This window comes from Stegostoma tigrinum, chromosome 28 (assembly GCF_030684315.1).
Source record: "Stegostoma tigrinum isolate sSteTig4 chromosome 28, sSteTig4.hap1, whole genome shotgun sequence".
In the NCBI taxonomy this organism is placed as follows: Eukaryota; Metazoa; Chordata; class Chondrichthyes; order Orectolobiformes; family Stegostomatidae; genus Stegostoma; species Stegostoma tigrinum.
Window position 1 is genome coordinate 45,168,846 of NC_081381.1, and position 14,736 is coordinate 45,183,581.

At 40.5% G+C, this 14,736-nt stretch overlaps 1 protein-coding gene across 10 annotated transcripts in view; it reads left to right on the forward strand.

The window, feature by feature from the left end:
* The window catches only part of hspg2 (heparan sulfate proteoglycan 2), a 486,508-nt gene that overhangs the window by 220,156 nt on the left and 251,616 nt on the right, over nt 1–14,736 (forward strand). For all 10 annotated transcript variants that reach the window (XM_059655629.1, XM_059655631.1, XM_059655630.1 and 7 more), the window contains 9 exons: nt 2,463–2,549; nt 2,635–2,693; nt 3,296–3,369; nt 4,055–4,195; nt 4,949–5,131; nt 6,073–6,252; nt 9,407–9,525; nt 10,339–10,450; nt 10,776–10,886. In XM_059655629.1, the coding sequence (XP_059511612.1) occupies nt 2,463–2,549; nt 2,635–2,693; nt 3,296–3,369; nt 4,055–4,195; nt 4,949–5,131; nt 6,073–6,252; nt 9,407–9,525; nt 10,339–10,450; nt 10,776–10,886 (1,066 nt within the window). The remainder of the gene's footprint in view (nt 1–2,462; nt 2,550–2,634; nt 2,694–3,295; nt 3,370–4,054; nt 4,196–4,948; nt 5,132–6,072; nt 6,253–9,406; nt 9,526–10,338; nt 10,451–10,775; nt 10,887–14,736) is intronic.

Genomic DNA, 14,736 nt, shown 5'->3' on the forward strand with positions numbered 1-14,736 from the left:
CGGTATGTGAATCTAATTTCTGATTATTGATTTGTTCAATCTGAACCTTACCACGACCACTGTGGCATCCACTCTCATCAATTCTCCCAGTGGGATCAGTTGTCACTGATCTGGCTGACTTTCCCTATCTTAGAACATTAAGCCTCCTGAAACCTGCACAGTATTTGACTTGAGGATTTGATTTGATTTGATTTATTATCATCACACACCCCAAGATACAGTGAAATGTACTGTTTTGCATGCTATCCAGGCAAACCATACCTTGCATGAGTACCTGAGGGTAATAGAACAGATTGCAAAACATAGTGCTACAGCTATAGAGAAGGTGCAGAGAAAAATGAACTTAAATATTTGAGAGGCGTATTATACATCTGAAATAGCAGGGAAGAAGCTATTCTTGACTCTGTTACTACATGTTTTCAAACTTTTTTGTGTTTCCTACCTGATGGAAGAGGGAGGAAGAGATTATAAGTGCGTTGGGAGGGGTCTTGGATTATGTTGGCTGCTTTCCTGAGGCAGTGGGAAGTGTAGATGGAGACATTGGATGGAAGGCTGGCTTGCATGATGGACTGGACTGTGTTCACAACTCTAGTTTTTCTGCAGTCTTGGAGGACTTATAGAACTTCTCCAACATTCCCTGTGTTAACATCAGAACACAGACTAGAGACACATGTGGAGGTTTTTGCTCACTCCATCTCATTTTCATGCACTTTTTTCTCTTTACTCTTTAATGGTTGTGGGCATCACTGGCAAAGCTAGCATTGGTTGACCATCCATAATTGCCCTTGAACTGATTGGCTCTGTAGACTATTTCAGAAGGCAGTTAAGAGTCACCCACATTGTTGCGGGTCTGGAGTATAGGCCCAACTAGATGAAGATGGCAGATTTCTCTCCCTAAAGGACATGAGTGAACCAGGTGGAGTTTTACACCAATGGCCTTTGACTATATATTTGCCGTTAGGCCAGTTTTTTAATTCCAGATTTTTATTGAATTCTGATTTCCTTATCTGCCACAGTAGCGTTTGAACCCATTTTCCATTAGCTTGTAGTTCTGAATCACCAGTCCAGTGAGACTAACATTACCAGCATTTCTCCCCACTGGCTCTCTTTCAGTGGATAAGTACAAGAAGTGGATAAATTACTAATCACCTTTCCAAAGATGTATTTTTTTTTCTTCTAGTTACAATGTGTGGAACTGTGCTGTAGATAACCATGTCTCTATTATAAATCCCGACTCATCTCCTATTCAGATCATCTGCTGCTGAAGTCCTCATCCACTGCTTTCTTGTTGAGGTGGTTATTCCAGTGGCCTCCTGGTTGACCTCCCATCTTTCATCTTCCCGAAATTTGAGCTAATCTAAAATTCTGTTTCTCACATCCATTGAGTCATTACCCCAGTGCTCCCTGACTTACATTAGTTCCTGTTTGACAATACATCAATTTTAAGTTTATTATTCTTGTTTTCAAATCTGTCCATGATTTGAACACTCCTTGGAATCCCCTTTTATACCATATGCTCATGGGATACCTATGATGTCCCAAATCTGGCCTTTTGAGCATCCATACTATAATAATTCCACCCTAGGCAGTCATGTTTTAAGTTATCATGACGCTAGGCTCTGAATTTCTTCCCTAACCCCCTCTGCCTGTCCACCTCCCTGTTCTCTTCTATGAAGATCCCACAATCTATTTGTCCCAAGCTGTTGGTCTTCTATTATAATATTTTTATTTGAGGTTGTGTGCCAAATTTTGTTTACTAATTCAGTAATTCATTTAATAATCAAGAATCTTGGTGCATTTTAGAGTGCTGTGTAAATGTGTCTTGTTGCTTTGTGTGCCCCTTACGTTGAATCTAGCCCAGGCAGGCGAAATGAAATTCTGTGCTCTCCTTTAATTTGGTTTCTAATGTAGAACAACAGCACCACACTGCTGACAGTGGCCCCAAAATAGTCGCAGGGAATGATGCACCGGAAGGAAAAAAATCCCAAAATTAAACTATGCAGCATGGGGATTAAATGTACAAGTTAAAGGGCATAGTTTAACAGTATCGAAAAAGTGACACCTTATCTCTTGACTGACACATTTTTTTGGAGCATTACCTCTCCTCATGCCTTGGTCTCCCTCCCTTTCCACCCTCATTTGGAGTTCCCTCTTTCTGCTGTCCCTCAGTGACTCCTCTGTCTCCACACACAGTTATCAATCCTTCTTTTTCCATTCCATTGGCACTCTTTTCCTCTCCACTCTCACTGTTGAGTTGGAGTTTTTCTTTAAGGCATTCAGTGGGCCTAAAAATATTTTCACATCCTACACCAACTACAGCTGATCCACTGTATAATTGTGGTGTGTCACAGAATATGCTACAGGATGAAGATTTTTTAATAGTGGGTTTAAAAATACAATATCTAGAGCAGATACGGAGGGATTGGCATTTGCAGGAACCTTATTCTGTTTATTCTTTGCAGATTTTCAGAAACCTGTTTCTTGGATACAGATGGGCGTCCTACCTGTGATGCCTGCAGTGAAGGCTACACTGGACGTAGATGTGAAATGTAGGTCAACCTCCACAATTACGTCCTTCTATGGCCTATTGAAGGAGATGTAATTCTTGATTTAAAACTGTATTTTTTTTTGTAGTTGTGCCGCTGGTTATGAAGGAAACCCAATGTCTCCAGGTGGAAAGTGTAAACCACATGGTAAGCTCCAGAAAACAGGCTGCATTTCATAAAAGCGTATTCTTCATTAGTTTACTAGGCTAACTTTATCTGCTGGGTCAAATTAAATCCCTTGGCTCTTAGTATATCCAATTCATAAAAGCTTACAGCTCGGTATCAAGCTGGACAGATAAGATGTATCATATTTCTGGTGAAATGAAATCAAAACTGAGCTCAGTTTCCTTGTGGATCCAGTTCCTAGAGGTTCTAGGTGCAAGACTCCCTCAATGTTTGCCAATCTTACCCAGAGCTACAGGAATTGGGAAGCTGGGGCTGGTGCAGGAGAGGAGACGGCTGTGAAACAGAGCTGATGCACGTACTCATCTTAATATATTATGATATGCTGTGATCCTGTTATTGAATTTAAAGAAAACTGGTTTTCCTGCTTCAGGCCCCATATTCTAAAGATAGAATTTGTATTTCCAAAGCTTCTTTCATGGCCTCCACATCTGGCCAGGTGTTTCAGTTGAACACTGTTACTATGGCAGTGTAGGAAGTATTTTGTCGTTAATTGCTCGTGTAATTGGATATGCTTAGATACAATTTAGAGCAGAATTTCTAAGAATGTTTGTTTTATTATACAGCGGGACATTTTTCAAATTGTGACAGCAGAGGAACAAAATCCACAGAATCATATGCAGGATCCTGTGTGTGTAAGGTAGGGGTATTCTAATGATCGGAGAATGACAGACATTAAAAGTCCTCTAGACCTGGCAGTTTTACAGTGAACATGCAGTGAATGTGAAGAATATTGCAGTCATCTCTAGTTCTTTTTACAAATTAACCTAAAGTTGTGCCTGCTGGATATCAACCTGCTACCAATGGAAAACATTTCTCCATATTTACTCAATCAAAACATTCATAATTTAAAATACTTTCTCCATTGCTGTAAGGATGTGAGCCATATTAATTATACAGAGAGTTTAACGTACAGTTTTAACATTGATTTTTACCACCTGCGGTGACATTGGACTCCTAGACTCTTCTAGGTATGATTGAAAGTTTTTTTTAAATAATTAACTATTCAAGGCAATGCATAAGACGAAAAAGTTTTAAAATAAACAAGAATTCAATAGTTGACGCAATGAAATAAAATTTAAACTCAACCTTTTGCATTTGGTGTTTGATGTAACAGAAAAAAAGTAAGTGAAGCATCTTAAGGAAGTTTTCTTTATCCTATTGTAACCAAAATAATATGAAAATTGCTAATCACATCTTTTATTTTGTTCCATATTTTTGAGACAGAATATCTTTAGAATGTTAGAGGATTCTGATCAGTTCTTGCTGTGTCCAGATCTGCACACCACTATTATAAAGAGCTTACTGTCTCGGCTGTTTTGTAGGCTAATGTCATTGGAAGACTCTGTAATCAATGCGCGACAGGGTCCTTCAATTTAAACGATGCCAACTTGGATGGCTGCGTGAAATGTTTCTGCATGGGAATCAGCAAAGAGTGTACCAGTTCATCTTGGCACCGAGACCAGGTCAGTCCACAAACAGTGTTGTTTTTGGATGGCCTAGAAAGCACCTCTAAAGGCACTGTAGTGACATGACTCTCTGCTTCAGATCGAGCGGTTAATTAAGATTTTTAACACAGTCCCATCAATTTCCAAACAGATTTTCTGATTTTTCAACTTAGCAGAGGATAGATGCAGAGGGTGTATTGAGTATCTTTTTATCAGGTTAATTGTGCTCATTTCAGGGAATTTTACTCTTTGGTAGCTTTGTTTCAGATTAATTGAGCAAGTTGTATCAAGACTCTTCCAGCGTTTGGGTTATTGTGTGGTGTGTTCCGTATGGGCGATTAAAATTTGGATTCGGAGAAAAACCCAGTTTGTAGAAGTTCATATTTTTTGAGGATTTTGGGAATCTCAATTTTTAAAAGATAACATCCTTCCTGAGAGTTTGCCATGAAGTTTTAACTCTTTAATGCAGCTTGCGGGGGTCTGATTTGTTTGCTAATTCAAGTGACAATCTGGAGTTGGATGAAATGTTGAAGATTTGAGAAAAGTGGGCCAGAATTTGGGAACTCATTGGGACAGTGTTACTATTTGATTTCACTGTGCAGAGGTGAATAATAAATCTTAAAGTGGCTGCCTTGGGCGAGGATGCAGACCAATATTACCAGACCCATATTTTAATGGTTAATTATGAATGCGTTAGGAATGAATTTGACTGCTGGATTTGCTGACAATTCCACATTGTTCCATAATCCAAGTGTACTGTTTCTTTGCAAGGTCCGTGCTCTCTATGACGAGCAAGAAAGTAACCTTTACATGTTAACAAACATGGCACACACTCAGAGGATCATTGAAGGCATTAAAATCAGTGCATTGAGCGAACTGACTTTTGCAAACTTTGATGCAATCCCTCGAGACATCTACTACTGGGTGCTACCAGATCGATTCAAAGGTGATAAGGTAAGTGGAGAACTGGCAGATTTGAGTTAAACGTTGCAAATGGATGTCACAACACTGTAGAGACAAAACGTATCCTGATTTGCTTTTTGAGGTCCCAGTGGACATACTGAGATCCTTTGCTGTTTTCTCGTTCGGAACAATCAGACAGTGAGACTGAATGTGTGGGTTGCTGGCCACCAAAATATTGTGTGAATGTTGCTCAGTTTCCAGTTATGCAATTCGCGCGCACTGCTGCTGGTGCGCGCGCTCCCCCTCGCTCTCGTGCACCCCCCCCCCCCACACAAACACACACACACACACACACACACACACACACACACACACACACACACACACACACACACACACACACACACACACACACACAGTCTCAGGTGCACACTGTTTGTGTCTCTCTCTCACGCATGCACATTTGCACGTGTGCACACACACACTAGCCCTTCCAATTCAGCTGGCAGTTGCCTCCTTTCAAAAGGATTGAGATACACCCTTCAGAACAATATTGTGCATCACCCTGAGGCTGAGAGAGTCTAGACGTCTGCACAGAAACAAGGACAGTAACAAATTGTCTCCGGTGAAATCTAAGTGCTACTAATGTTTGACCAATGACCTGACATTGAACAGTGGTGAATGAGGAACACTGTCTCTGAGGGAGGTTATTTGGTTATTGAAAGGTTTCCTTCTGAAACTAATCATCTGCTGTGTGAAGATAATTGTGCAAGTGTTTAAATGCTTAATATAATGATTTCATTGTAGGGACAGAATAATGTTTGTTCAGTCTCTGTTGTTGACATATCTGGTTGCTAAGGATGCAGTCTGTACTGAACCTAGTTAATGCACAATCTGATTAGGCTGATTAACTATATTAGCATGCCTGCAACAAATTACATGTCTTGATTTTTACCTTATTAATTGCTACCTTCCTGTATTAATTTCTATAGGTTACTTCTTATGGAGGGGAATTACATTACACGATCCTGCATAATGTCTCCCCTGACTCTTTGCCAGTCACTGGGATGCCAGATGTTGTTCTACAAGGCAATAATATCTTCCTGGAGCATTATACAGCTAAGAGGCCACAACCTGGCATTCCCTCAACTTTCTCTGTTTCTTTCAAAGAAGTAAGTTTTCACAGTATTTCTGTAACCTAGTACGTATGTTTTTGAGATTTGCACTGTTTTTGTCAGAACACATTAGTACAATGAAGAGGCCCTCAGTAACCAGATCCTGAAGTATGTTTAAATTGTTCACAAATGCAAGACTTTAGTGCTCCGATGTAGTTTCGGGCTCAATGACCCAATAATTCTGCTTTCTCTCTGAAGATGCTGCTAGAACTGCTGAGTTTTTCCAGCAATTTCTGTTTTTGTTTCTGACTTCCATCATCCCAAGCTCTTTTGCGTTGTTTAGCTTATGAAAGACCTTAGTGTTCAGTTCAGAAGCAATGTGACAGGAAGTTGTCCTGCTTGTTGAGCTGAGAATGGTTTGGACTATCCAAGGACAAGATCACATGCCACACATTGCGTCCATTAAAGCTTGTGGTAAGAGACCTACATTGCATGTTTCTGACTATGGGGCAACGTGGACCATTTGTGCTGCAGTACAGTTGAGATCTCCGCAGATGACTGGTGTACTCGGCAAGAAAGCCAAATATTCAATAGCCGCTGCAATTGGGAGCAGTGAAAGATTAATATGCAGGCATATTAGCAAATGTGCATTAGAGAAGGAGAAGATAATTCTACCATGGGGCCATGCCCTCGAGCAGAGACAAATGTGCTTAAATTAAACATGATACATTGTGATATAATTTACTTCATTGTGAGTTCAATGTGCAAACATTATCTAGGTCCATATAATGTTGGGGCTGTAACAGATTGGAGACGATAAAGAAGAAGCCCCAAATAACCACCTTGCCCAAGTCCTCAAGACCATTTTAAGTGCGGCATGGTGGCTTCGTGAGGCACTGCTGCCTCACAGCACTAGGGACCCGGGTTCGATTCACCCTCGGGTGACTGTCTGTTGATTTTGCACATTCTCCCTGTGTATGCGTAGGTTTCCTCCAGGTGCTCCGGTTTCCTCCCACAGTCCAGACGTGTGCAGGCTAGTGTGGAGTGGCCATGCTAAATTGCCAGTAGTGTCCAGGCTGGATGGGTTAGCCATGGGAAGTACAGAGTTACAGGGATAGGGTAGGGGGATGGGTCTGAGTAGGATGTTCTTTGTAGGATTGGTTTAGACTCAATGGGCCGAATGGACTGCTTCCACACTGTAGGGATTCTATGTTTTCCAAGTGGGTGTTGCACAGGATGATTCCAGTGAATTCTTGCTTTGTTTCACCCACTGCGATCAATTAGCTAACCTAACCCTAGTCTGTTAGGCCTCAAGATCTGTTTTGCTGGGAATCTATCCTGCTTCCTGTCCCTTTGCTGTATTCAGAAGTCCTTTTACCTCTCGTGTCATAAAATGACTTGAGCAGCGTACAACTTCTGTCCACTCCCTGAATCTCGTTCACATGAGGTTCTGCTCTGACATTGTGCAGTCACCTTGCCTTGATTGTTATTATCGCCGTCCAAATGGGGGGCATGCCACTGAGCTGGAGGTTAGTCGGGTTTGGCCAGTTTTTCTCTGACTAATGGTGAACCATTGATTTCAGTACATCGTTTTAGTGTAATCATTAGCTGTTTGAGCAAATTATGCACAGAATAACTGGTAGATATGCGGGAAAAATGAACTACAGACAGAGAGGAGCAGGGAAAAGCAGCCACATAGAACGCAGTGAAGGAGTAGCTTTATAAAATATTCTATTCATTAAATATTCATATTGAAGTAACCTAACGGGAGTTGCTTTAATTAATAATGCCTGGAATTTCCCTTTAGATTTCTGATCACCAGCTTGGTAAAGGTCCTAGTTAAAAGAAGGTTCAAGGTTATGACATAGCTGCCAGATTTGGTTACAGTGAGATTAATGCCTTGCTGCTCTTCATTTTGCAAAGGCTGCAATGAGGTTACTTAGAATCATAGTCATAAAGCGTGGAGACAGGCCCTTTGGCCCAAACTGGTCTGTGCTGACCAAAATGTCTATGCTAACACCATTTCCATGCACTTGGCCCATATCCTTCTAAATCTTTGCTATCCATACATTCGTCCAAATGCCTTTTAAATGTTGTTAATGTACCCACCTTAACCACTTCATTCCATATACGCCCCACCCCCTGTGTAAAAAGAGGGTGTATTCTTTCCCCTCTTTCCTCAAACTGATATCCCCTGTCCTCAATTCCCCTAAGCCTGGGAAAAAGACTGAGTGCTTTCCCCTTATCCACGCCTCTCACAGTCTTATATACTTACACAAGATCCCTCTCAGTTTCCTACTCTCGAAAGAAAAATGCCGTAACTTGTTCAACCTCTCCCTATAACTCAGCCCCTTGAGTCTTTGTAAATTCCCTCTGCTCTCTTTCTCTTTAATAACATCCTTCCGATAGCAAAGTGACCAAAATTGAACACAATACTCCAAGTGCAGCCTCACCAACATCATGTACAACTCTGTGATAACTTCCCAACTTCTGTACTCAGTACCCTGACTGATGAAGGCCAATGTGCCAAAAGCTGCCCTCACTGCCCTGTCTGGTGTGACTCCACTTTCAGAGAACTGTGCACCTGAACTCCAAGGTCCCTTTGTTCCGCTACACTCCTTAAGGCCCTACCATTCACCATGAAACTCAACCTTGATTTGACTTTCTCAAATGCAACACCTATCACTTATCTATATTAAATTCCATTTGCCATTTCTTGACCCACTTCCCCAACTGATCAAGATTCTACTGCAATTTCTGGTAACCTTCCTCACTGTCTAAGATGCCACCCATTTTATTATCATCTGCAAACTTACTAGTTGTGTCTTGTACATTCTCATCCAAATCGTTGATATTATTGTACTCGTTTTCACTACCATCCACACAAACTCTTGGTAATCGAATGAGAAAGAGTTCCATTCTTTGTGTTCTTTTGCTTCAAGTGTGGCTTCTTGCTGTTGAATGTAGAATACACATCTCTCCACTGCAGAATTAATTGGCAGCCTATATTAGAATTACATCAGATGTAAGAACTACAGTGGGAAGTGCACAGAACCTTGGGGAAGTAATGATGTTGCTGGAGAAGATACCCATTTATGTGATTTTGCTGCCCCCTTAGATGTTGCAATTCTTTTGTTGAATGTGTGAACTAAGGAAAGGTTTTTTTTTAAATCCCTTTCCAATCTTTCACAAGTGACCTTGTGTTTTTCAGACCGCATGGCGACGGGCTGATGGCCAGCCTGCTACCAGAGAACATCTCCTGATGGCTTTGGCCAATATCAATGCTTTCATGATCCGAGCAAGCTATACTGAAGGAACGACTGAAAGCAGGTTAAGTGTTGACACATCCCTGAATGAGTATTTGAACTTGAGTTCAGAATTGCATGTGGAAAACCCTTCAGCATCTCTTGTGTATTATTCACTGCCACTGCTGCACATTTTTAGCTTCATGCTTAGCATTTCGCTTGGTATCTCAGAACCCAAAATAATATTTGCGCCAGTGCTGTACTCAAGAAGTGAGTCTGCAGTTAACGAGACAACAAACAAGCTAAGATTAGTTAAAAGTGTTGGCCCTCCCCAAGATGAGGCTGAAATGAATCAAGACACCTTCCAATTTGTATGCGATCCTCTGTAAATTATATTGTTGACAGACAGAACTTTGGAGATAGTGATGAGGGAACGTGAATGTCTTTTTCCTCAAAGTAATTCTTATGCACAAGGTGGCAGTAAGAATTTTTCTTGCAATTGTTTTTTTAAATATTATGATCCCCTTTTTTGGAATTGGTTCACTCCAAGATTAAGGGCCAGATGAATAGGCCTCATGTTGGACTACAAAGACTGCCTTGATTCCTGTACTTCACCATAATTTTTTGGGGACCTATTCTGTTTTTATGTTATTTTAATGTTGAGGTTGAATTGCATGCAAAACAAAATACTACTTTTTTTCTGAGAAATAGTTAAGCTAAATATAATTGATGCTGCCTCATAGTATTCAGATCATAAAGTGCCCTAGATTCTAGAATACAATTGGAGACACATTGAAATGGAAATCCTGTCGCATGTTACAGTGATCCAGGGTCAGGAAACTGAGCTGTTTGTGCTGAAGAGCTGTGTTTGGAGATTAATGCAAGTGTTAATTTGCAGAATATCCCAAATCCGTATGGATGTAGCTGTCCCACATTCCACTGGACAGGAGCAGGCTGTTGAGGTGGAGGAATGTATTTGCCCAGAAGGTTACAAGGGATCATCCTGTCAGGTAAAAAGAAAAGAAAACTTGCATGTATTTGGTCTCTTTCATGATAGCTGGATACCCCAAAATGCTCCATGGTCAAATTAGAAAAATACCCATGTTAAATTAAAACCAGGAGTTCAAAACTCTGAGCATGGTGACTTGTTGCGATCAGGCAGTATTTGTAAATAACTGCTTCTTAGCCAGAGAGCCCAGTGTAGTTGATGTCATTTGAGTTTTTTCCAACAACTGTGGAATAGTGGTTGCAATCATATTACTTAATGATTTAAAAAAATAAAGTTTCACATTCTTCATCTTTTACGTATATCTTTGTGGAATTTCTTTCATGCAGGAATGTGCTTTTGGCTACAGACGCACAACAAGCGGGTTGTACCTGGGGATGTGTGAGCGTTGTGACTGCAATGGACACTCTGACTGTGATGCAGACACTGGGGAATGCTTGGTATGGATACTTCTTCAATACTGAAGATTGATCTATTATGAATCCTTTTCCAATATGGGCTGGGACTTGAGAATTTTTTTTCTGGCTAGCATAATTTCTACAACTGTTTTGAATTTGTGCTTGACACAGGATTCAGTTTTTAGCTCCTCTACCTCTTCGTGCACATTGTAATTCATATCATTTTCGTGACATTGTTTCTGTGTGATTTTACTTAGAAAAAAAATCTTGGCGGTTTAGTCACACATCCCAGTGTGTTGATAAGTATGTAGGAGATCTGTTGCTATGAGGCAGAATGAGAAGTCACAATTTTGCACCCATGCCTGCAAATTACAAGTTTCTTTCAATGCTTTGGAGCAGTTAGCAAGCCTCATCACAAAGTCAGTAAACCTTATTCACTTTTAACACATATCCACAGTGTTCTTCCAAATTCACAGCTCCGTTCAGAATTGCAACAGTGGATGCCAGCTGACAGCAGGACTTGGAGCATATCCAAGCTTTTCCAGTTTATTCTCAGCATGAAAAGAGACTCTGACAATGGGTAGATTTATTACTTGCCTCAAGCAGGTAACAGAATAGTTTTGTGTAGTTGAGGGGCTTGCTAGACCACTTTAATGGACAGATAATTGTCAAATCACTAAATTAACATTCTGTGTTACAATTGACCAGAAACTGAACTGAACCAATTCTATGCTAAAAGTGTAGGTGAGAGACTGGTAGTTAGACTTGCAGACTATGAACAATAGGAGCAGGAAAAAGCTATTCAGTCTCTGAGTTTGTTTCGCCATTCAATACGATCATGGCTAATCAGGCATTCCTCACATCCACTTCCTTGCTTTTTCCCCAGAATCCTTAATTCCCACGCTGATCTCGAATCTGTCTATCATAGCCTTTAATGTATACAAGGACTCTACCCCAACAACTTCAGTGGTAAGGAGTTCCAAAGACAACACACAGAGAAGAAATCCCTTGTCATCTCTGTCTTAAAATTGTGGCATTTTATTCTGAGACTGTGCCCCCTGACTCTGAGAGGGAACATCCCCCACATTTACCCTGACAAGCCCCTTAAAGAATTCTTTATGTTTCAAAGAGATCACCTTTCATTCTTCTCAACTCCAGTCAGGAGAGTGCCATCCTATTTAGAGGGAAAAAAAGTCCAAAAGAACTGTGGATGCTGTAAATCAGGAGCAAAAACAACGTTGCTAGAAAAGTTCAGCAGGTCTGGCAGCATTTGAGGAGGAGAAAACAGAGTTAACGTTTTGGGTCCGGTGAGACCGGTTGCTTGGAAGATGGATTCCTGTATTCTGGGGATCAACCTATTGAACCTTCTCTGAACTTCCTCCAATTAAATGATGTATTTCCTTAATTCTCTGGAAAGTGCTATCTTCCTGTTTCCTCAAACTTTTCCACCATCTCCAACACAGGTCAAGAGTATGATGAGTATGATTCATTTTCCCAGATAAGTGCAGCTGTAACCGCACAAAAATCTGGTACAATCCAGGACAAATCATCCATCTACCAAATTAATAATTCACTCACTCCACTATCAGCCATGTATATCATCTACAAGGTGTGCTGCAGCAACTCACCAAAACTCCTTGGTCAATATTTTCTAAACCCTGGGCACTCTACCATCTGAAGGTCAAGGGCAGAAAATGTATGGCCATGCCATCACTGGCAAATTACTCCACAATACAGCACAAACTCTCTGACTAGATTAATAGCTGAATAATGTAACCAATACCCTTGATAAGTGGTAGGCTACGTTCCCACCATATAAATGTGGGCAGTGGTAGTTTTGAGCACGGAAAAATCCAGTGGGATCATTATCCAGGTGTCCCCGCATTATCAATATCCTGGGATCACCAGTCATTGAACTGGACCACTTTTATTAATATTTTTGGTACATGAGCAGGTCGAGGACTGGATTCTGTTTTATATTTGGCTCACCTGAGCCCACAGACTGACCCTATCGTCTCTACAAGGCTTGTTCAAATATTTGCTGTTTACATGGACAGGAACAGCTGCCACTGCACTCAGAAAGGTCAGCACCAGTTGGGGCAGGATGGTTTGTTTAATTGGTGCATTTACCACTTGGATTCTGTATTCAGCAAATAGATTTGTCATTTTTGAATCCTGAGAATTGCACATGCAGCAACCCGTGAACGCTATTTAAAGATTAATCTACCTCTCCTCCATCCTCTCCCGTCACAAAGACCACAGCAGAAATCATACTCTTTCATTGTTACTGAGTTAGAATTATAGAATTCTGAATCTAGCCTTATAGAAGCACACAATCATCACACTGATGGGACTAATTCAGAGAAACAGCCTAACCCCACATCTTGACTGACAGAGATGGACTATGAATTTTTACTTGTTAATGACACCCTCATTCAGACAGCCAGTAATAATGCGAAACACTGTATTTATGTGTGAAATTTTCGTTATACAAATTTTTCCCATGTCGACGGTTCTATTTTGAGCCAACCTTTCTAATGAGCAGCTCAGTCACAAATCTGTTTTCTAGAATCAGCTCTTCTCATCTATTTAATTTTTACTTCACACTTTTAATAAAAATCAGCTATAGAGAGGAGCCAGATATCCAAGCGAAAGTCTCTCACTGGCATCATCAGTCTAACTCATGTTAAAGTAATTATACTTTTTTAGATCTGGTCCATCCACCGGTTGTCTTATCGGTTTCATTGGTAACTAGTTTAAGAAGGGCAAGAGTCATACTGTTCAACTTCAGGATTATTGGGGTCCTAAGCATAATGTTGTAGCCAAGAAGTAATTCATTCACTTCATAACAACAAAAGCCCTCAATGCATTTATTGCGTATATATCTTGAAATAAGATGGACATCTTGAGATGTTTGTCTCCTCTTCCTCTACCATTGCCTTGCCATCCTATTCCTTTCATCTCTTTCTTATCATTAGCACCCTGTTCTTCATTCCACAGTTTCTTCACAATCTATCTTCATTCTCAGCCAAGGGCACCTAGGAATAGGCAATAAATTCTGGCCCAGTCAGCAACACGCATGCAAAAAAGAAAATCCCCCATTCCATTAGATTGCATACTTTATTGCCCATCATATGAAGTGCACATGCCCTTTTCATGATACCCACAATGGCAGCAATGCTCAGGGATGGTTTCACTGAGCGTTCAGAGATCTCTGGGTCACGTAGTATGTTCTGTATGGATGAACTATTTGGTCTCGGAAGATGTACTCTAGGCGTTAAAATTGATTATTTCTAATAAAGTGCCATAGTGCTTCCATATCTAAAGTATAATATAAAGCAGGAGAATGGTGTGAATTAAGAATTTGAATATTCCTGTACAGTTTTGAAATTTGTCCACACTTTATAACATTTGATGTTGGTGGGCTCATGAAACTTTGAGCTCATTTTGATTTAATTGGGAGTTGAAATCAATGATGAGAAAATAATTGCGATCTAATTCAGACTGTCAATCTGCTATCAGTGGTTGTATTCAATCGCACAAAACCAAAATACCCTCTGCAGCTGATTTGGTACTTAACCATTGCACATCAGTGTGTGTGGGTTTGCAATAGTGATTCATGATATCTCATTGAGGCAATGAGGAATTTGTGAATTGCTCAGTGCGGCGGAGGTGTACCACCATAGTACAGCTAATGAATAGCTCTGATTTGACATGCTACCCTTGATGAAACTTGCTTTGCATGGAGTGCTGTCTTGAGTTATGAATGCTACAGAGAAGATTATCATCTACTTTTCTGTTTCTAAATGGCCCCAAAACTGGTGTCATTAAAGTCGTGTTTGAAAAGAATTTGCAAATTTTTTTTACATTCTAAATCATTAAGTGGTTTTGT